The sequence below is a fragment of the Typha latifolia genome, chromosome 13, assembly GCF_019914945.1.
Source record: "Typha latifolia isolate L0001 chromosome 13, TyphaL0001v2, whole genome shotgun sequence".
NCBI classification, from domain to species: domain Eukaryota; kingdom Viridiplantae; phylum Streptophyta; class Magnoliopsida; order Poales; family Typhaceae; genus Typha; species Typha latifolia.
In genome coordinates, this window is record NC_133098.1 from 1,325,776 (window position 1) to 1,348,794 (window position 23,019).

General features: G+C 38.7%; 4 protein-coding genes and 1 pseudogene across 7 annotated transcripts; 4 read left to right on the top strand and 1 right to left on the bottom strand.

Annotated features, from left to right (window-relative positions):
• Positions 1-49: 49 nt before the first annotated feature.
• LOC140799811 (uncharacterized) lies at positions 50-7,505 on the top strand. 2 transcript variants are annotated; one of them, XR_012111078.1, is made up of 5 exons: positions 50-588; positions 2,041-2,409; positions 2,481-6,978; positions 7,063-7,330; positions 7,448-7,505. XR_012111078.1 is itself a non-coding variant. In XM_073154282.1 (4 exons), exons 1-3 carry the CDS (start codon positions 424-426, stop codon positions 6,942-6,944), a joined length of 4,998 nt encoding a protein of 1,665 aa, XP_073010383.1. In that variant the 5' UTR covers positions 50-423; the 3' UTR covers positions 6,945-6,978; positions 7,063-7,505. The 2 variants fall into 2 exon arrangements, 1 of the variants encoding a protein (XP_073010383.1); XM_073154282.1 differs by having other exon boundaries at positions 7,063-7,505.
• Positions 7,506-11,452: 3,947 nt separating this feature from the next.
• LOC140799596 (xyloglucan O-acetyltransferase 1-like) lies at positions 11,453-13,041 on the top strand (annotated as a pseudogene).
• A 1,713-nt stretch (positions 13,042-14,754) lies between these two features.
• LOC140799620 (xyloglucan O-acetyltransferase 3-like) lies at positions 14,755-16,644 on the top strand. 2 transcript variants are annotated; one of them, XM_073154001.1, is made up of 3 exons: positions 14,755-15,066; positions 15,154-15,434; positions 15,771-16,644. In XM_073154001.1, the coding sequence occupies exons 1-3, from the start codon at positions 14,760-14,762 to the stop codon at positions 16,533-16,535; spliced, it is 1,353 nt and encodes a 450-aa protein (XP_073010102.1). In that variant the 5' UTR covers positions 14,755-14,759; the 3' UTR covers positions 16,536-16,644. The 2 variants fall into 2 exon arrangements, with proteins under 2 accessions (XP_073010102.1, XP_073010101.1); XM_073154000.1 differs by having other exon boundaries at positions 14,756-15,066; positions 15,145-15,434.
• A 302-nt stretch (positions 16,645-16,946) lies between these two features.
• LOC140799531 (MLP-like protein 423) lies at positions 16,947-17,744 on the top strand. Its single transcript, XM_073153881.1, has 2 exons — positions 16,947-17,185; positions 17,320-17,744. Exons 1-2 carry the CDS (start codon positions 17,005-17,007, stop codon positions 17,589-17,591), a joined length of 453 nt encoding a protein of 150 aa, XP_073009982.1. The 5' UTR covers positions 16,947-17,004; the 3' UTR covers positions 17,592-17,744.
• Positions 17,745-18,593: 849 nt separating this feature from the next.
• Positions 18,594-22,721, bottom strand: LOC140799530 (rac-like GTP-binding protein 3). 2 transcript variants are annotated; one of them, XM_073153879.1, is made up of 8 exons: positions 22,072-22,721; positions 21,849-21,936; positions 21,614-21,723; positions 21,452-21,515; positions 20,284-20,348; positions 20,111-20,176; positions 19,762-19,865; positions 18,594-19,000 (listed from the first exon to the last, which is right to left on the bottom strand). In XM_073153879.1, the coding sequence occupies exons 1-8, from the start codon at positions 22,174-22,176 to the stop codon at positions 18,961-18,963; spliced, it is 642 nt and encodes a 213-aa protein (XP_073009980.1). In that variant the 5' UTR covers positions 22,177-22,721; the 3' UTR covers positions 18,594-18,960. The 2 variants fall into 2 exon arrangements, with proteins under 2 accessions (XP_073009980.1, XP_073009981.1); XM_073153880.1 differs by lacking the exon at positions 19,762-19,865 and having other exon boundaries at positions 22,072-22,536.
• Between the last annotated feature and the right edge of the window lie 298 nt (positions 22,722-23,019).

Sequence of the window (23,019 nt, forward strand, 5' to 3'; positions counted from 1 at the left end):
TTCCCTTTGCCGTCTCTCTCTCTCTCTCTCTCTCTCTCTCTCTTTAGATCGCCTAAATCGCGATACAATTTCTCTCGAAATCCCCCGATTTCGCTGCTCTCCTCTTCTCTCCCCTCCTAGTTTCTCGCTTCCTCTCCCCCTTTCTTCTCCTATCCCGATGCTTATCCCTTGAATCGAAGCGCTACGGTTCGATCCACAGCGATTCCAGCCATCCTGAGGAGCTCATCGAGGTCGTTAATTAGGGTTTCACGGCGTGTTTATCGGGCGAAGCCGTTGATCGAAGGATGGAGGTAGGTAGGATGGATCTAGGGTTTGGTTGTGCGGTGCGATTCTAGGGTTTGCCGGAGAAGGAATTGAGAGCTGGGGATTGATGGTTCGCGGAGCAGGGATTGGAGCTAATACAAGCGGCGAAGATGCAAGGCTATGCATGGGCACGAAGGTGACGAGAGGAAACGGCGGTGGCACATGCGGCCGATCCCTGCGACTGGTACAGCAGCAGCAGCAGCAATAACTTCTCCAGAGCCCGCGCGTTTAGTTAGCTCGTCGGTGTTCGATTCCCGTCTGTCCTCGTCGGGTTCGTTCGTAAAGGTAGCTCCTTTGTTTGGGGGCTTTCATGATCTGATGCTTGTATAAAGTTATCTGTTACTTGGATTTTTTGTCTGTCGGATTCCTGGACTTCTCGTTCAAGATTTGGGGGCTTAATTTTGAAAGTCAGGAATATGTGTCTGCTGTTTTTGTTTTTTCCGGTTTTTTTCTTTTGTTGTTCGTCTGGTGGATTTTGATCTTGGAGTAATTGGTTCGTATTTTCTATTTTGCCAATTTAACGATCTTTTCCTGCTATATTTTGCTATAGAATATTTTGTTTTCTATCGATGTTGGTGTCCTTATTTTTTATAGCGCTCTTTTTTTTTTTTTGAGTCGCTTATGTGCTTTTCCATTTGGAGAGGTTTGCATGACGTTTTTATTTTTCTGGCATTAGAGAGTTGTAAATAGGTCATATGGTGATTTTCAATTAAGTCGATTTAGTTTTTTTTTTTTCTCTTTCCTTTCATAATCATCTATTTTTGGATGTTTGATCAATTTAAAAGATAGTAATTTCTGTCATTGTTTCATTCCTTATTGGTCTTTATGCATGCTGATTCCTGTTTCCGGCTTGGTGAAAAAATGTTTATAAGAACAATCTCCGTTGCCTTTGTATCTGTGATTTAGTAGGCTAATCTCTTCAACTACTTGGAGAAGAATGAAGTTTTCTGAAATTTGGAGACATTGTGATAATTTGATTGATATTTTATGATGCATATATGAATATATTCTCTTCGCTGCTCAATCTGATAGGTTTTTTTATTTAGGTTGATGTAATGCTCATAGACCATATCCATTTTTGATTCAGCACGTAATGATGAAGTGTTGATGATACTCATGTGTTTCTTAGACTTTCCTGTGATCTTATTTGAATTTGGACAAGTGAATGATAGAATAGTTTACAAAGTATCACCTGGTGACATATGTGCTATGAAATATGAGATCATATGCCTTGTGTTGTATATATCAAAATTTTGGGAACTTGATGATTCTAACCCATGAATCCATTCGCCGCAGGATATGTGTTTTGATTGGCTATGTGCCTATGTCTACAAGTTCCACAAGATTGTCAAGTCATATGCCTAATTTGTTGTAGAAATATAGATTCTCCTTGGTTATTATTAACTGCATAATAACAAGCATGCTGCTCTTGAATATCTTTTTTTCTTTCCTATGGCAAAGTATCTGAAAGGATAGATGTTTTAGTTTGCTAAGTGCCTATGTCTATAAGTTCCACAAGATTGTCAGTTTGTATGCCTAGTTTGTTATAGAAATATAGATTCTGCTTGGCTTATTAACTGCGCGTGACTCTTGAATGTCTTTTTTTTCTTCTTATGGCAAAGTATATTAAAGGATGCATCTTTCTTGGTTTGGATGCATTAATTTACCTATAGTGCCGTCATTCCTGTTGTTATGTTTCTATGGCAATCAATGCCTGATGTGTCTTTGTATTTGTAGGACGGCCGCAAGATTCAAGTAGGTGATTGTGCTCTTTTTAGGGCTGGGAATGCTCCACCTTTCATTGGATTAATACGTTGGATTAAAACATATGAAGAAGATTATATTAAATTATGTGTAAATTGGCTTTATCGGCCTGCTGACATAAAACTAGCCAAAGGGATACAACTTGATGCTGCACCAAATGAGGTGTTCTACTCATTCCATAGGGACGTGATATCTGCCGGGTCATTGTTTCATCCTTGCAAGGTTGCTTTTTTACATAAAGGCACTGAGCTTCGAGCAGGAACCTCCTCGTTTGTTTGTAGGAGAGTATATGATATTGAAAATAAGTGTTTATGGTGGCTAACTGATCAGGATTATATTAATGTGAGTTCTGTACCTGTCCTTATTTCTCTTTTGTAATGTAAATTGCTGCTTATTCTTCTATTTTATCTCAGGAGCGTCAGGACGAAGTAGATCAGCTTATAGACAGAACACGACTAGAAATGCATGCAGCTGTGCAGTCAGGAGGGCGATCACCAAAAGAACTAAATGTTCAATCTTCTATGCAACAATTGAAATCTGGTTCAGAAAGTGTTCAAAACAGTGTTTCCTCCTTTACTTCACAGACTAAGGGAAAGAAGAGGGACAGGGTTGATCTAGGCACAGAGCCTGGTAAATGTGATCGTGACCGTCTTGCTAGATCAGAGGATGGTGATTCTGTTTGCTTTAAATTTGATAATATGAAGGCTGAAATTGCAAAGATAACTGAAAAAGGTGGGCTTCCAAACGTTGAAGCAGTTGAGAAGCTAGTTAACCTCATGCAAATTGATAGAACAGAGAGAAAAATTGATTTGTCCGGTCGAGTAATGCTGGCTGATATAATTGCTGCCACAGACAAATATGATTGTCTTGGCAGGTTTGTGCAACTAAAGGGTGTCGGGGTGTTGGATGATTGGCTCCAAGAGGTACACAAAGGAAAGAGTGGTGATGGTAGCAGCCCAAAGGAAAGTGATAAAGCTGTCGAGGAACTTCTTCTGGCTCTGCTTCGTGCGCTCGATAAGTTGCCTGTGAATCTTAATGCTTTGAAGACTTGCAATATTGGGAAATCTGTGAACAATTTGCGAAGTCATAAAAACTCTGAAATTCAGAAGAAAGCCAGAGGCCTGGTTGACACATGGAAGAAGCGCGTCAATGCTGAAATGAAGACCAATGATGCAAAATCGGTTGGGTCAAGCCAAGCTGTTGCATGGCCAGGAAAGGTGGGTCTCTCAGAAGTTTCTCAGGCAGGAAATAAACGTACTGGATCAAGTGAAGTTACTATGAAAAGCCCGACAACCCAAAGTCATGCCTCAAAAACTCTCTCTGTTAAGCCTGGACATGCAGATGCTAGTGGAAAGTCAATTCCTGGAGCATCAGGATCTTTAAAAATCCAATCATCTTTGTTGGCACCTGTAGCAATTGGCTCAAAGGATTCACTCTGCAAAACGGGTGACGGGTATGGTAATTCTGATTTGCCACTGATGACAGTGAAGGAAGAGAAAAGTAGCAGTTCCAGCCAATCACAGAACAGCCAGTCTTGTTCTAGTGATCATGCAAAAACTATTGGTTCTTCATGGAAGGAGGATGCAAGAAGTTCAACTGCTCGGTCTGTGAATGCTAGTAAAACTTCTGGCGGTTCTTCAGGTCATCGGAAGTCCAGCAATGGGCTTCTTGGAACTAGTATTTCTGGAACTCATAAGGAAACTAGTCTGTCCAAGTCTGATTCACTTAACAGGACTGTGGCAGTGGATAAACCATCTCAATCTGGACTGACATGTGAGAAACCAGTTGATATGCCCAGTGCTGACCATGGGAACAGCCACCGGTTGATTGTGAGGCTTACTAATCCTGGTCGTAGCCCTGCACAAAGTGCTAGTGGAGGTTCTTGTGAGGACCCATCTATTAAGGGCAGTAGAGCATCATCTCCAGCACTAGTGGATAAACATGAGCATAATGATCGCAGAATGAAACTAAGGAGTGATGCTTCTCGATCTCATGTTCCTGCCGATGCAAATGCAGAATCATGGCAGAGCAATGATGTTAAAGGATTAGTTGTTTCTGATGAAGGCGATGGATCTCCATCTACTATTCTTGATGATGAACATAGCAGGAGTGCTGATGAAGCTGGAAAGGCTACATATCCTCTGCGAACTGCATGTTCATCATCTGCGAATGATAAGGGTCTTCCCTTAACTGAACCCATGGCAAGAAATTCTTTCAGCTCTATAAATGCATTGATTGAAAGTTGTGTCAAATTTGCTGAAACTAGTGCTACTTTGCCTGTTGGAGATGATATTGGGATGAATCTACTTGCTAGTGTGGCTACTGGTGAAATATCTAAACCTGAATTGATTTCACCATCTGGTTCACCCAGAACTTCACCCGCAGTGAAAGAAGATTGTGTTGGTGACAGTGAGGGTAAGTCAAAATTGTCATGTGAGGATGGTTTAGCTCACAGTCATGCCCCATCTGATGAAAATGCAGAGGCCAACTTTGAGAAGCATGAGAGGAATGATGAATATGTGTCTATTAGAGATGAGGGACAAAAGACAAGCACCAATACTTCATATGAAGACAAAATTGACTTGTGTTTGCAGGACAACAGATTAGCTCAGAGTACTGAACAGCCTCCTCTTTCTAGTTCAGGTGCTCCTAGAAAAACTGATTCCTGTATGAGGTCGGCGGGGAATCTTGAAGAACGTGCCAATGGATGTTCTCTCTTTTCTGGTCCGGGTGACATGGAGTGTGAGATTCATCACCAGGAAGTAGTGAATCCATCTGCCAATGAAGATAAGTGCACATATGCTTTTCATGAGAAAAATGGAGAAGGCAGTATGGCCACTTCTAATGTTGTTTGCAACTCCTTGGTTGATGTACCTCACAATGTTGCTTCTAGTAAAATCCAGAAGGTGATGGTTGAGGAATCTTTATCTTATCCTGCTGACAAAGAAGTCCAGAGTGCTACTACCATGAAAGATCAGCAGCAGCATCATGTAGGATCTGATCATGCAGAGGCTGTTGATAGATGTATTGACAATCCTGTTGCATCACCCAGCACTGATAAAACTTGGAGTCCTGAATCTCCTGATAATGCACTGGAGTCCAAGTTGAAAAAGTCCGAAAACTTGGGATTAAACAAACTAGAGTCAAATGCTAATGAAGGGAAGGAGCAGGCTGGCCCTTCACCATCAATCATTGCGGAACGAGTTGGATCAGCTGTAGTTTCACGTGGTGTTGTTGATAGGGTTGATGAAAGTGGAGAGACAAAGGATTGCTCCACTGAATCAGCAAATTGTGAACCAACACAAGATATTCTGGTTCAGGAGAGTGATCAGTCTGGGAAGCCCACTTGTTTTAAGTTATCTGGTGACACTGCAATTGGAAGGGAGGGACTTGCAGCATCAGCTGGAATGCCTCCGGTGATTGTTAAATCTGAGATAGATGGTGCAACTAAGCTTGATTTTGATCTAAACGAAGGCATTCCTGGTGATGATGTGCACCAATCTGAGCCAGTTGCTGCAGCTTTAGTAGCATGTTCATCTGCGATTCATTTGTCCAGTATGCCTCCCTTTGTGTCTCCTTTGTCAACTGGCATGGCTGCTCCAATCACAGTAGCTGCTCCAGCAAAAGGACCCTTTGTTCCACCTGAAAAATTACTGAAGAGCAAGGGTGAACTTGGATGGAAAGGTTCTGCTGCCACCAGTGCATTTCGTCCTGCAGAGCCACGGAAGGCCCTGGAGATGCCGCTCGGTACATCTGATGTCTCAGCATGTGATGCTGCCAGGAAGCAGGGCCGTCTGCCACTGGATATCGATCTGAATGTAGCTGATGAAAGAATTCTTGAAGACATGACCTTTCATGTCTCTGCTCAGACAACTGACTCTGACTTGGGGAATATTAGAAACAGGGATGCTCCTGTAACTACTGGTGGACTTGATCTTGACTTAAATAAAGTTGATGAAGAAACAGAAAGTGGGCAATCGTTGGCTCGTAGACTGGAAGTGCCGTTGTTGCCAGTAAGACCACCATCTGGAGGATTTCCTAATGCTGAGGCCAACAGTTTAAGAAATTTTGATCTAAATAATGGACCAGGTCTTGATGAAGTTTGTGCAGAACCTGCACCAAGGAGCCAAGTTGTGAAGAGCACCAGTGGTGTTCCTTTCTTTCCTCCAGTTGCAGGCCTCAGAATGACCAATGCTGAAATAGCAAACATGTCATCATGGTTCCCTCCAAGCAACTCTTATCAAGCTGTTGCCATACCATCATTTTTGCCCGATAGAGGTGAGCAGCCTTATCCGATTGTTGCTGCTCCTGGGGGTCAGAGGTTTATGGGGTCAGTAACTGGTGGTGGCTCATTTGGAAGCGATTACTATAGGGGCCCAGTTCTTTCATCATCTCCAGCCATGGCCTTCTCCCCCGCTGCGGCATTTCCATATGCTGGCTTCCCTTTTGGCTCCAGTTTTCCACTTGCCTCTACATCTTTCTCAGGAGGATCAACAACCTATGTCAGTTCATCTGCAGGGGCTTCGGGCTTCTCCGCCAATCCTTCTCAGCTTGTTGGGCCAGCAAGTGCAGTATCATCTCATTATCCAAGGCCGTATGTAATAAGCCTTCCGGAAGGTAGTAGTAGCGGTGGATCTGAAAATAGTCGGAAGTGGGCAAGACAAGGTCTTGATCTCAATGCAGGTCCTGGAAGCGGTGATATAGATGGAAAGGATGAAAGATTACCTCCGACATCAAGACAAGTTTTAGTTGCTACCTCTCAGGCATTTGCTGAGGAACAGGCAAGGCTGTACCAACTGCCAGGTGCAGGAATGAAGAGAAAGGAACCCGAAGGGGGTTGGGACGCAGAAAGATACAAGCAGCTGTCTTGGCAGTAAGAAGACTCGGTGGAATTTGATCGGCCCCTTCAGGGTATGGCCAAGCTCCTGTTAAGATGTTGGGTATCTAGTTTCTCTAATTTTGGTACATATGGATAAGTCATACATTAATTTGCAGGGCACAAAAATATGTGGAATTTTTCTGGTCCTGCGTTCTCACCAAGCCCAACACACACAAACCTGCATGCTTCCTAGTGTTGTCGTTGGGAATGATTCATACAGAGAACACCAAACTTTCTGTATTTGATGTAAATGTTGAGATATCATGCTCTGTTTGAAACAATTTTTCCATGACTTCAGCAGTTATTCGGCTAGCACTTCCGAGATGTCAAGCATGTTTGGTGGTTTACTCAAGGAGGGTGTTGCCTTGGAGGGATGGATGGATGGTAATAGACTTTTTCTTTTCTTTTCTTCCAATCATCTCCTATATTGAAGCCACTGTAATTAGATTACTTGGTTTGTCAAAGGCCTTATATTTTTCCTTTGCTGGGTGGTTCCTGCAGCTTGACATGCATCGGCCAGGCTGCTTCAGAATTGATTAAATTTTCTTGCTTTGTCAAAGTCTTTTGTTTGCATAACTTTTCTCCTGCTGGGTGGTTCCGGCAGCTTAACATACGTCTGTCTGCCTTGCTGCTTCACAATTGATATCACGGAGTGCTATATCAGTTGGATGCTTGAGTATTGCTATATGTGCACCTCCAATGGCACAGAGCTCTCTTTTCTTAAGTACTCCTCCTATACAGAACATATCCCCCTTGTATCTTTACGTCAAAGCGGTCGTAAATAGTGTCTCAAAAGCTCTGGTTACTAAATGCTGTCATGGGTCGGATTTCAAGTTATAAATATATTTCCAGTCTTTGTTGTCTGACTCAATGATCTGCAAATAGATACCAAACTGTTTCAGCCATGGCATTCAAGTAATCTGATCCAATCGAGTCTTTCTTGGCTATCAAATGCGACTCAATATGTTCTCCAGTGTCTGTACAACTCTCACTGTGATGCTTCCTAAATATGAGTCTGGTTTTGATTTCTCTGCTGCAATTTATTCTTGTTTAAAATTTTGTTTTTAAGAAAATTCAAATGATGAATCATGCGACCCTTACTCTGGTGATTGGCGTTTGATTTTTACTCTCTAGCAAGACAAACGGTACTCTATACATAGAAGGCTAAATAAGCTTGTGTGTGTGTGAAAGAAAAAGAAAAGAAAAGATAAGATAAGAAAAAAAAAAAGTCATCCTTACGCTGTTGCTATTTATCCATGAGAGATGCAAAAGAAACAAAGTCATCCATTAGAGGTTCAGAAAGAGACTACCACCTTTTACCACTAAACGACGTACTACCTGTCCATGTTTCGGAAAACTAAAAAAAAAAAAGAAAAAAAAAGAGAGGAATAAAGAGAACACTTAACAACGAGCACATCAGAGAAGCACGTGAAGGGGTTCGGAACTGAGAAAAAAAGATAAAAAGGGTGGAAAGCGAGAGCCACACGGACAACTTCTGACTTGACTTAGGGAGCAGTGCCCTTTTCTGTCACGCAAAGCATTCGTAACTGGTCCATAAAAGAGAGAGCATTTCTATTACAAATATTAAATAAAAGAACGTGGGGGAGGCCCCGTGAATCATTTTTGTCTCCCTTCTCTCTCTCTCTCTCCCCTCACTTTCCCAATCACTTCCAACAGGAAGTAAATCAAAAGGCAGCCAAAAGCAGAGAACATTAGAAGAAGAAAAAAAAAATTTAAAGTCCCCATCAACATCATGGAGTCTACGGTGATAGTGCGCTTGGGTCCCTCGTTACTCTCTCTCTCTCTCTCTCTCTTTATTGAAAAAGGACAAAGAAGAGACTTGTGGGTTTTTGTTTGTTGATGGTTAGATTGGTGGTGGTGGCCCACAATGAAATCTAATTCGTAACCTCATTAAGAGAGAAGGATGGGTTTGGCGATGGTGAGCTGGAGGCCGAACAAACTAAACAACCCACATCCACTTGTCTGTCTGTCTCTGAGATTCGGATCTAGCGTGGGGAGTTTGGGATTTTGGATTAAAAAAGTTGGATTTGATTGCCTTTGCAGTAAGTGAGTTACATGAAGTAGTAACTTCCTAGGATCCTCCACACCTCTGACCATGATATGATTATGCTCTTCTGCTTGCTGGTAGTATAATTAAATGGATAAAGGATAGAGATAGGGATGCACATGGTGTTTTCTAAAAGCAACAAGCATGCACGAGCATGATGCATGATGCATGATGCGTGATGCATGTGGATGATGCTTCCAAGACAAGCTTCTTTCGCATGAGCACCTGCATGGCATGTGAGCTTATTTGGAAGTCTTAATATATTTATAGCCCTGTTTTTGCCCCTGCTCTAGGGCTATACTTTTAGTTGCTACTTTGTGGGTCATTTTTAATCTTCTTAACTTAGACCGTTAGATTGATGAAATTGGTAGGCTAACTCGAGACGCTTTGCTTTTGAAATCTGTCTGATCCCGTTCTTCATTTCGTTTCTTTGTCGTGCCTTCAGACCTAGACACTTTATTTTTAATATAGTGTCGTCTATTATAAGCTAAGTGTGAGAATTGTTTTAAAAAGCAGTTGTCGTATCCTTTTATTTTTGTGTGTATTAGGTTTACCAATGAATTGCTCGGCATATTTTCTCTTAAATTTTTTTTTTAAAACAATGGATTTAGATGGAATTATCTTAGTTGTTCTTTCTATGCAACGAATTTATGAGCAAATTTGAAAGCAAAAAAATTCTACCGTGCCAACTATGAGTGTATGAGTTGCTTGAGGAGTTAATGGGCTAAAATTAGATATGGGCTAAAACTATGGTGGTTTATTCATTTAAGTCCTCAATAGTTGTTAAATGGGATAAGCCCATAGTAGCCTCCACTTCACTTTATTTGGACTCAGCATTGCAATTGGGCCACTAACCATTTTGGTGGAGTTATTCTTATATAATATGTTTATTGCGGTTTAGGCCCTGAATTTTCGCTATTTTATATTTTTGACCTTTGTTTGATTCAAAAAATAGTATTAAAAAAAGTAGGAGTGATTCATGGTGTTTTCTTTTGGTTAAATTTCAAATCGGCCCCTGTGGTTATACCTAATATTTTATTATATGTGAACTTTTATTTATATCATTTTGCTCACTATGATTTAGATAAATATAAAATTGTTAACTTTTCTATCTAAACTTAACGTCATAAATTACTATTAGTAATCATATTATTTGAGTAAATATAAATCTTTTACCCATAATTTTAAGATAATTGAATTTTTTTAAAAATTGAAGAATAGAATGTGATGAATAAATTTAATAAAAATAGAAGGACAATTATGATATTTTTAATATTAATTGTACTATGAAAATCTCCTTGGATAGTTTTTTCTATTAAGTTTAGATAAAAAAATAATAATAGTTTTATATTAGTCTAAACACACAGACACAAAGTGATACCAATAAAAATTTAGTGAGTTTTCTTAAATAATTCAGTGAGTTGCAAAACTACAAGGAAAATTTATAATTTTTTTAATAGATATTTATGACAGTAGTGCAAATAGGGAGTAAATAGTAAAATGTAGATAATGTAGGGTACGAAATGAAAAAAATCTCTTTAAAAATAAACAAAGAAGATAAATAAGAGTTTTTGACTAAACTAGTCTCTTCCCAATTTTTATTTAATCAAAATAAATTACAAAAATAAGAAAATTAATATAATAATCATTGATTAAAGTTTAATTAGATCTATAAGCATCATAATTTATGCTCGGTGAAATAAAATACTCAATTTATTTAATTTTATAATAAAACAGACTTATTTTATTATTAAGTTTAAAATACGATCTATTTTGATAAATAAAATTCACATAATTAATACTCTGACACACACGAGGGGGCTGTATTGAGATCCAACAGCGTGTCAGGATTCGGTGGAGACTGGATCCCATCCAGAGGTAGATGCATTGAAAATTATTAATTATCACGAATAACCACAGAAACTAATTAATTACCATGATTAAGGAGGGACCATCATCATGCATAGATGTTATCATATTAATAATGTTTGGATTGGTGGACCTCTCTGTACAATTCGTTCGAATTAACTTTAACTTACAATTGTATTAGTTCACAACTAGATAGAACAAAAATTACTTTAGAGAAAATGGCTTACATAAACTTACAATTGTATACAAATTTAACAAAAAAAATATATATATAAATGACTATAATAAGTCTATGATATTACTAATCTAATTATGATAGTTAGATAATAATTAAGATTTTGAGACGTAGTTTTAGATAGGAGAAGATAGTTTATTTAAAATATGAGTACGAGATTTATAAGTGTATTATAATAATTTATATTTTTTCTGATAAGTTTGAATAAAAAAATTAACCAAAATGATATGGATAAAAATTCTAACGGCAGTTTAATTTTAGACATAACTAACCTCCAGTGGGCAATTTAAAATTTACCCTCTTTTTTATAAGAAGAAAAATGTGAGATGGAAAATTTAAGTTTTAACCCAATCCATCTCTTGCAATACTCTCCTTCTCCTTTTCTCTCTCTCTCTCACCCCCCCCCATGGCTTCCAGCCATCACCACCACCAGCACCACCCACTGACCCACCATCTCCTCCCCAGAAAGCTCGTAACTTGGATCCTCTACGCCCTCATCCCCTTAGCCCTCCTCCACTACTACCTCTTCCTCCTCCCCACCAACCAAACCCCCTCTCCCGATAACCTCCGCCAAACCCCCACCTCTTCCAACTCTTCTTCTTCTTCCTCCTCCACCTCCTCCCCCAAAACCACCAAAACTCCCATCCAACAACGCGGCGGCGGTGCGACTACTCCGACGGGCGGTGGCTCCGAGACGACCGCGCTCCGCTGTACACCGGCATGAGCTGCGCCACCATCAAGAGCAACCAGAACTGCATGGCCAACGGCCGCCCCGACTCCGGGTACCTCCACTGGCGGTGGCAACCCAGCCAATGCGATCTCCCGCGATTCGACCCTTCGTCCTTCCTCTCCCAGATCCGAAACAAACACCTCGCCTTCGTCGGCGACTCCATGGCGCGCAACCAGCTCGAGTCCCTCCTCTGCCTCCTGGCCACCGCCTCCTCGCCCGCGCTCGTCTACCGCGACGGCGAGGACAACAAGTTCCGGCGGTGGTCGTTCCAATCCCACAATGCGACCGTCTCCGTCTTCTGGTCGCCGTTCCTCGTGAAGGCGATCGAGAAGTCGGAGGAATTAGGGGTCAAACACAACCGCGTGTACTTAGACTCATTCGACGAGCGTTGGACATCGGAGCTGGATCACATCGACATAGTAATCTTCTCCTTCGGGCATTGGTTCCTCAACCCGGGCATCTACCACGAAAACAACCTAACCCTCGGCTGCCACTACTGCCCTGAATTCAACCACACCGAGATCGGATTCTTCGGCGTCTTCCGCAAGGCGCTCAAGAACGTCCTCAACGAAGTCAGGCGCCAATCCGGGCCGAGATCAGAGAAGCTGGTTGCGGTGACGACGTTCTCGCCGGCGCATTTCGATGGGGAGTGGGATAAGTTAGGGGCTTGTCCGAATAAGGAGCCGTATAAGGAAGGGGATAAGGAGGTGGAGTACATGGATAAGGAGATGAGGAGAATAGCAGTGGAAGAGGTGGCCATAGCGGCAAACGAGGTTGGCAGAAATGGCGTGAGATTTGAAGCTCTGGATGTGACGAAATTGGCAACGATGAGGGCTGACGGGCATCCAGGGCCATACATGTACAAGGATCCCTTCGCTGCTGGGGTGAAGGACAGGGTTCAGAACGACTGCGTTCATTGGTGCCTGCCAGGTCCCATCGATACTTTTAATCAGATTTTGCTCCATCTGATCAAGAGATAGAATAGATTATTAAATTTTCTTTTCTTTCTTTCTATTCTTCTTCTTCTTCTTCTTCTTTATTTGTTTATCATTGATAGTGTTGGATAATGCATTAGCTTCGTGGCTTTGCCTGGGCCCAGACTATTTACGACCATTAGTACTCTAATCTTCTACACGATCTATTATTTTCAAATGTGTTAAAGATTTCCATGGAGTGATATGGGTTTTTTTTAATCATTGCAATGTGATAATGGTAGAGTTGGTGGTTGGGAAAGAGGACTAAAATTTGTAGCTTTGGACCACAGGATATAATTTTATAATTTGGTCCAGCACTGAGATTTAGCTGTCCTTCCACTGGAATGAACAATGCACTAGAGTGGAATTGGGTGGGAGACACCGAAGACTATTTTCTCATTTCAAGTCATCTGCGCTACCTTTGGAAAAAATTTAGAAGGTGTTAAACGTAAATTCATGAAATGTAGGGCCTAAATTATAATTTTAGCCCAGAAAAGTTATCAAACTATTCGACGATTAAAATTAAAAAAAAATTACCTTGTTATTCTTTTTACGTGATTAAATCACTCAAAAAAAGAAAGAAAAAGAACTCGTAGAACGAGAAAATAGAATTTAAATTTGGTTTTCCTACTCTTTGTTTCTATTTACTTATACGTCCGAATAGAAAAGGTTTGGTGCGAAATAAGACGTATCTTTCATGCCAAGAAGAATTAATCGACACATTTTAATAAATTCCCCCACGCTATCTTAGTTTTTGTTAGGTGCATACGGTTGAATTTAAAAATCAAATAAAAAGATACTTGACGTCTTTTCTTTATATTAATTCGATGTTTTCCATGGAGGTTGATCTAAATGAGGCTGATATTTTTTGACGTAATGCCTAAGTTTCAATTTTATGTAACGTTTTATTATTTGTTTGTTGTGATGTTAATATAAAAGACTAAGAAGACATATGAAACCCAAATATATTAGATTCTAGAAGAAAGCAAATCTCATACGAGAAAAAGGAGACTACGTTTATATTCCTCGCTCTTTTTTTTTTTAATTTTTATTTTTAACGAGGAGAGAAATTTATTAGAAATATCGTATATTTTATTTTTATTATCATTCTCACCCTATCAATTGGATATTTATCATTTAATTCTTGTATTTATTTTTAGCGACTTAAAATTAAACATCCTGTCATTAGTTTTCTTACCAAATAATTACTAAGTTACACTATATATATGTGAAATGATCATAATACCATTGTATACATTTTTCCAAGATGAAAGTAAAAAAATAAAAGAGAACAAAATTTTAAAGTCAAATAAGACTTATTTTGGATATTTTAATTTTTCGTTTATGTAAAAAAAATAAACTAAATTATTCTCTATTTCCTTAGTTGCTATTATGGTAAAATAATAAAGTGTTTTCAAGGTATCAAAATAAATGTAGTAGAGCATCGAATCATAGATACCAATATAGTAAGGTATGTACGATAATAAAGGTGAAATGTATGATATTTTCGATAAGGAAGGATAAAGAATTAAGGGTTGTGATCAACTTCAAATGTGGATGACCAAATCCCACTATTTGGAAGAATTTTGCAGGTCAAATGATCAGATTCGAACTTCAGAGATTGAAAAGTACTCAATTGGGTCACCTGTAGTTGCTGTGGTTCAACAAGGAAAAATATGGCAAATGGCCTCAAGTATGAAAGATTGGTCTAAAGTTGTAGGCCAACCTACCTCAACTATTAACAGATACAGGTAGAAATGCAAACTAGGACTCAAACTTAAACCAATAATTAATTGAGAAGACTTTGTACCATTTTGTTGCAAACAATCTTGTCTGATAATATACACTTTCTAGCTCAAAGTCATGTTAGGTAAACTGCTACTTGGGTGATTCAACTACTTGTGTAGTTATCTGAACCTCCATTGTTCTCAAATTGAATGTTCCTACTCCCATCTTTCATGAGCACTACTGTCTCCAAGAACATGGTGACCTCTCCCTCTCCCTCTCTGTCTTCACCAAGATTGCAGTGCACTATGGAGTGGAATGTGATCCAGAATAAGATAAAATCCTCCTTGTTATTGCTTCTTCTCATCTCAGCAATCTTCCTTCTATCCATCTTGTATTCTTCCAATAGTTTCACTACTACAACCAAAGAATCCCTCAGCCAAAGCTCTCTGTTGACAGACCTTGACATCAGTTTAATGCCAACAACACAAAGCCCATCTCAGAATTCAACTCCTGCTAGTAAGTGCATGCATGGATTCTGACTTAGTTAAGCATTTAACATTGATGTTATAGTAGTAATGAGATATTTGGATTTAGATGATGCAGTAGAGGAACAATGTGATATTTCCATAGGAAAGTGGGTGAAGGAACCAAGAGGGCCAATTTATACCAACATGACATGCTCCACACTCCCAGATTTTAAGAACTGCCAAAAGTATGGGAAGGAACAGAGCTATCTGTATTGGAGATGGAAGCCAGATGGGTGTGATTTGCCGAGGTTCGATCCCGAGAGGTTTCTCGGGGTCGTTCGGGGGAAGAAACTGGCGTTTATCGGCGACTCACTTGCTCGGAATCAGATGGAGTCTTTGCTATGTCTTCTATCTCAGGTGATGCTCCTATAGTAAACTGAAAAGGATCATTAATGCAAGTCATGCATATTAATAGATCATTTCAAACACGGGCATACTGAATAAATAGTTATACTCGTTTACTGATGTAGCAGATAAAAATGTCATTGTCTTTTTATTTCAATGTTACACTCTTTGTTCATATTTATGGAGAGGCAAATAGAGTTTTTTCTTCTTATTTGTAACACATACTTAGATTACAACAGTACTATTATTAGTTTATTACATTATTTTTTTTAAACAAAATTTATATGTTCATTATTCTGACATTTATGATTCAGCATCCTAACTATAGACTACTGAAACTGGATACAGGCAGAGACTCCAATAGACATATACAAGGATTCTGCTGATAGATACAGGACATGGTATTTTCCATCCCATAATTTCACTCTCATGGTCATGTGGACAGAATTCTATGTACAAGGAGTACAAAGGATCATAAACGGAACAGCTTCAGCCTCATTTGACATACACTTAGACAAGATCAACAATAACTGGGCCTCACAACTTCCTAGCATAAACTATGCAATCATATCAGGGGGCAATTGGTTCTTCAGAACAAATTACCTGTATGAAGGTGGAGAAATCATAGGCTGTGTGAATTGCAGAGAAGAAAACTTGACAGACTTCGGCATCCCCTATGCCGTCAAAAGAGTCATTAATAAAGCTCTGGAGAGCATAAATGAATGTAAAGAGTGCGACGGGCTAGTGACATTCTTGAGGACTTATACCCCGTCGCATTTCGAGAATGGTTCATGGTTCAATGGAGGATATTGCAATAAGACACAACCTCTGGATGAGAATGAACTGAATTTGTACAGTATTGATTGGGAGCTCAGGAAAATTCAGCTAGAAGAGATAAAGAGAGTTAAAGAAGAGAATGGAAGCAAGAAGTTTGAGCTGTTGGATGTCACCAAGGCTATGATGCTAAGAGTTGATGGGCATCCAGGTGCAAATTATGACAAGAGATGGGTGAGGAATGCTAATGACTGCCTGCATTGGTGCTTGCCTGGACCTGTTGATATGTGGAATGATCTACTACTGCAACTTCTTACAAGGAATCAATCATCCCAGTGATCTACTTCAGATATATTTTTTTTCCTCTCTTTCTTGTGAGACATCACATGTATAAGATTCTTAAAGAACACCATCAATGCAGTTGTGTTTGCTATCATTCACAAAATAATTCCAACAGTATGCTCAAAATTTACTCTCTACTTTTACCAAATCACAAAATATAACTATTATAAGAATAAGAGGTAAATTTTACCTACTATATCAGCAGCATTACTATGCACAGAAAACATTGTATACCTCCTTAAAAAGATGGCCCAGGACATAAACAATAACACTAGATCGGCCAACATAATAAAGGATGGAGGTTGCAGTAGCTAGAAGTTGATGAGTCCTTAATAAGAGCAGCAAGATATTGGAGCCCACACTCAGAAAAATCACTACATATACAATGCTCACTTTGGTTAAGTTCCTATACTATCAGCTCCTAGCTCCTCTATTCTTATCACTTGCTAGTTTCCTTGACATATAGATGGCCTCTAAGATTGAAGTGGAAGTGGAGGTGAAATCATCTGCAGACAAGTTCTGGGGAGCCATAAGTGACTCCAAAGATCTCTTCCCCAAGATCTTCCCTGAGCAATACAAAAGCATTGAGATCATCGAGGGCGATGGCAAGAGCCCCGGTTCGATTAGGCTCATCAAGTTTGCCGAGGGTAAGAAACTCTATAATTCCTGATCAAACAATAGTTATCAGGATTTTCTTATCCAGACTTAAAAGATGGGTCTAAGAGATTAATCACATCCTTCAATTTTATCTAGCATCGAAAACATCTTGAAATTTTTGCAGGTGTTCCAATTGTCACATTCTCAAAGGAGAAGCTCGAAGCAGCCGACGAAGAGAACAAGCTTGTAGTATATAGTGTGATAGATGGGGAGCTTGCAAACTTCTACAAGACCTTCAAGGCCACATTGCAGGTGGTATCTAAAGGTGAAGGTTGCACTGTAAAGTGGTCACTAGAATTTGACAAGGCAAGTGACGAAGTTCCTGAGCCAGACCTCATCAAGGAGACTGCAGTCAAGACCTTCACTGATCTGGATGCCTACCTGCTCAAGAACTAGAGTTTGAGATGAAGTGGATCAGTTGAATTAAAAGTATTCTCTTTTATGAGAACAGATGGATCCTGTTGCCTCTGTTTCGCTGTCTAAGAATAATAAGTCACTTGCATCTTTGTGATTTAGATATTTAAACATAAAGATTGGATTCTACAACAATGGAACTAGAGCATCATACGAAACAAAAATAATAAGAACAAGATCTGATAAATAAGACCCAGATAAAAGAGATCAGAGTCTCCCTCCCTCTCGCTCTTTTTCTCAACCAAAAGAAAGGAATAAGAAAAATGAAAAGAAAGCATTTAATATGGGAGTCATATGACAGCATGAAAAGGAAAAGACTAAATAAGATTCTGCAGGTAGTGTATATTAGAGGAAATTTTAGCCTCTTGAGCGTATGATTCAGTTGAAGGCTTGAAGTACATATATCAAAACAGAGTTCCTATGGTATTGATATATTCTCAACTACCAAACTTTGGTGATATGTATGTCTGAACTATTTAAGACAATCTGACAATCGTTTCCTCTAACCAAATTGAATGTCTTCTAGATGAGCAACAGATAATTTAATGCTACTTAACTGTCTCCTAAGAATAATGACCACTCAGCAAACTCTTTGACATGCACATATTTTCAATCTCTACTCAGCAAAACTACAAGAAAGCAAAAAAATTATAAACACTTACAGAGGTAAGGCCATAGGAAAATTTATTGGTTAAAATGGAGAACCGTTTACGTTAGAAAATAACTGATGAGGGTTATTATACTCCTTTCACTATTAGATGCATCATTTGAAATCCAGCTCATGGACTTGTAGATGTTACTAAAAGAAAAAGGATGAATCAGCAGTTCTCTCTACATGCAAGATTATAATTCCTGTAAGTAATTTCAAAATTTGTCTGAAGAATAAAAAATGAAAAAGAAAATTGGAAAGAAAAATAAACATTCAATTTCTATAGGCAAAAAATAGATGATCTCATCCAAGCAAAATGAAGAACATAACAACAGTAAGGAATGTTTCTCGTCAGATAATGAAGCAGATAAGGCTTCGCTGCAGTTTGATCTATACATTTCAGACGCAACATGTTCATTAATTATCAAAGACTGATTATTTCATTGCCTCTGCTAAGAATCCTAGAGTAAACACAAAATATTAGTTGGGGCAGCATGACTAACGGGAAATACCCACGTTCAAGAACATCATATGTAGTTCTTTCAATACGAGTAACCTGATCTATCTACTCCCGGATGCAGCAGTTGCAAATTTACATATCCCAGGACCATCTGCACCACTTGCTTGAGCCTGATGCATTCTCGGGCAACACGTCAGGACATCAAATTGTGTTAGGCATCACTAAGAGATCCTTGGGGTGCTTCATTTAAAGCATACAAATTTCCTCCCGCAAAGGATATTCCTGCAGTTGCAATATAAAATGGTTATAATCATGACTTTAGGAAAGACAACGCTGGACAATTCATACTGCAGTTGTTGAGTAACGTCTTGTCAACCTTTAGACAAAAGTTTGATTTGCCATTTGTGTACTTTGTAAAAGCAACACAATTTAGAGAAAATAACTGTGGTTGCAACCACAACAATTTTTAGTACAATAGAGAATAAAAAATAACAACAAATGAAAAACCGGAAAAAAACAAGCTGGAATAGTAGTAGATAGAATCATGAAGAGAATTGATTTGAATGAGTGAAGTGTTAAAACAAAAACTTTCAATAAGCAAGATAGTACTGAAATTTTCAGATCTCCTACAAACTAGATGACAAATAAACCTAGCAATCAAACTTGTGATTAATATTAATAGTATCATTCAGCAGTGTATTTTTTCGTAACAGCTGTGTTACTTTAGCTTTTGATGTGGCAGCTGTGGACATTGTGCACTGTTGTGCTGTTTTTCTTTGTAGTTGTTGCATTGGATTGCTGTAGGGGTTGTTATATTGTTGGGTTGCAGTTCTATCAGTTGATAGGGCTGGGTGTATGTCTTATTTTATTTCTTAATGAAACTGAGCTCATAGGCTTTTGCTCCAAAAAAAATAAAATAAAATAAAATCATACAGCAGTGTAAAAATGTAATATAACAGTTAAATGAAGCAATCACTTTCTAAAAGAGAATGTAGCTTAAGCTCATGGTTTAGATGATTTTCATGAGGAACATATTTACTCACAAAAGTGAACACCCACGACGTGACTTCTTTTTCTTTTTTTCCTTCTGCTTTTGTGGAGGTTGGATAACTACCTTAATAGCAGCATCAAATACAGCTTTGACGTTCTGCAGATTTATAACACATTTGTAAGTCGTAGTATGGACATGCAGCTGAGGGCAAACTTGAGCTTTGAACATCAGAAATTTAAGATTGAAAAATTGTACGGAACATTTTAGAACATTAGGTATGTTTCGGACTGCACAATTTATCTTTGTACTTATATCAATACTTAAAACTAACTACTCATATTATATTACATGCTACAAATAAATAAAAAATGATGATCACCATTATTTGAGAAAAAAATTACCTGCTGAGTTTTTGAGCTGCACTCTATGTAATATGCAGCACCAATATGCTTGCGTAGTTCCTCTCCCTGAGGAAAAGAAGTAAAGAAAAATTAGGGAACAACGAAACATCCATGCGCTTCTGAAGAATCGCATATTTAAGAAAAAGACTAGGTTCTCCAGCATGATGTGGTACCTGTGCAGTAGTAACAGATACCATTCCAGGATGATCCAATAAATAGTGCTTATCTTCGCGAAGATCTGGCACACCATTATGCGCACATTTATTTGACAATTAATGACAAGAGATGCGTGTAACTCTATATTATATATATATACACTGTAGAACAAAATGTTACACCATTTTTCCTGTATTAATTTTGGGTCTGTAGTCACATCTCAAGCCAGTATTTGTTTCTAAAAGTGCCAATTTCTTAGTTCATATTTAAAGCAACATTATGCAAATCAGCAAAGGATAACTCATCTCTCTCTATGCTTTTATGTTATTTAAACATTACGGTGTAAAGGTAAAACCCTTTGACTTACAGAAGATCTCTTGGCAGTGTTCGACCATACCTTCTATTTCTCTATCTCTCTAATCATTAATATATCTCACACTGCTTTGGTTGAAAAGAATAGTATAAATGCATATACATGTAATATTCAATAAAAGTTCATATTCCTAATGTAGACATCTATGTGTCATGATTGACTACTATTCCATAGCATTTATTTATTTATTAAGAAGCATCTATTAGTAAGCCAGGAAAGAAGTGAAAGAATATCTGACAAAAGGTGCCTAAGAAGTAGTTAGAAAGTGAAACAACAAATTGAATTGGCTCAAATGAACAATTGTCATTGAAGGATCATCAATCCAGAAAAAGGAAAACCACAAGAACTGCAACATTAATAAAAGCATGAGACAAGTGATGCAAACTAGTATGACATTCTAAGCTTATATCTGAAGCAATCAACAGGATTATATGGTCCCGCTCAAATAAAATTGTCTAACAGAATCAGTGCTGAAAGTAAAACTGCATTATTTGATCTTGCAAGCAGCAGATTGAATTACCATTCATACTGCCACAGAGGCATAATATCTTCCCCATTTCTCAGTAAAGAAAAACAGAAGCATAATCTCCAATCAACACATATAGGGATATTCCTTGGACTAGGAGACAACATGGGTAGCACTTAAATAATGAGGTTTTGTGTGGATTGTCCCAATCAATCGGTACAATAGATTGCAAGAGACAGCTGCTGTACGACAACCAGCTAGCATAACAGAATTTAAGCCCACAAACTACCGAGAGAAGAAGGACATCATATATATTCAGTAGAATTGAAAAATTCTTCTCACTTACCCAATTTAGTGCCTACCAACACTATGGGGACTCCGGGGGCATAGTGCTGCAGCTCAGGTATCCACTGACAAGAGAAGATCAAAAACACAGAAAAGATGAAGTACATCAATTTAAGAAATAAGTACAAAGATATAAAATCAAAATCCATGATCATACATGTACCTTTTTCAGAATATTTTCATAACTTGCGCGACTCACAAGCGAGAAAGCCAGCACAAAAACATCTGCCCCTCGATAGCTCAATGGCCTCAATCTATTATAATCCTCCTGCCCTGTTAAAAAGTAAAACCTCATTAAAAGAAAAGACCAAAAGTACGGTGCGAGATCACAAACTGCCCATTTTGCACTTTGTCTACATAACCACCAATTATCTGAAACATAAATTCAAACATCTTACCGGCGGTATCCCAGAGGCCCAAATTGACCGTGGTTCCATCCACAACCACATTTGCGCTAAAGTTATCAAACACAGTTGGTATATAGTCCTATAGAAGATTAAATACAACAATAACAAAAGCCAAGAAACCAAATCAATAAAGAAAAAACAACTAAAATCCACGAAAAAACTAGGGAGGGAAAACAAAGATCAGATTTTTTCCAAGAAAAGGAAGGCGTTTTACAGTTGGGAATTTGTTGCTGGTGTAGCAGATAAGCATGCAAGTCTTCCCAACAGCGCCATCTCCTACAGTCACGCATTTGATGAACCTGGAAGCGCTTGATGCCATCTTTTCTAACAGCCCAGGAAAGAGAGCGAGGAAAGAAGAGGAAAGAGAAAGGAGAAGAGGAAAGAGAAAGGAGAAGAGGACACAAAGAAAGGAGCAACTGTTTGCCTGTGTTTCTTTGCTTTTCTAAAAGGTATGGAGAGCTATATCACATGATTCTCACTACCAGTAGCTTTACTTGACCCTCCCTTTAACTAAACCAGTACAAGGAGAAAGGAGAGATCTTTCTCTGTATTCACTGCTGCTTGCATTTGTCATCACGGAAAAAGAGTAAAAAAAAACTAAAAACTAAAAAAAAAAGAGTTGTTTGGTACCAAGTTTTGGATAGGAATGGATATTTGTGTTGAGTTGTAAGAAGTCTTTGAGTGTGAAAGATATAAATGCAAGTGGTGGGTAATTAAATAACATGAAGATGGCTTCTACTGTAAGCATATCTTGGAGACCAAATAGCTGTCCTTCCTTGACATCTAGTTATTGGTGGAGGTGAGTGAGAAGTAGGTGGAGGTTGGAGTGGAGGTGATGGTTTAATACACCCTTGAGAATATAACAGCCATCATAAGATATTTCCAACAAAATTAATGCATGGATTTAGAGGTAGGGCGATCGGTGTATCATATAATCGGGTCCTATTAGCTCATGATGATATTTTGCCATTTAATCATTGCTTGTCTTGTTAGTAAAGACTTCCTTTTTGCCATTCATGAAAGGTGATAGTTTTTACTTATTTATCTTGCAATTGAGGGGGGGAGGGGGGAAGAAGAACTTCAAAATTTTGGACATTTCTATAAAGTGCACTGGAACTATCCAACAAAACTCAACCACCAGGGATGACTCCAAGTCTCCATG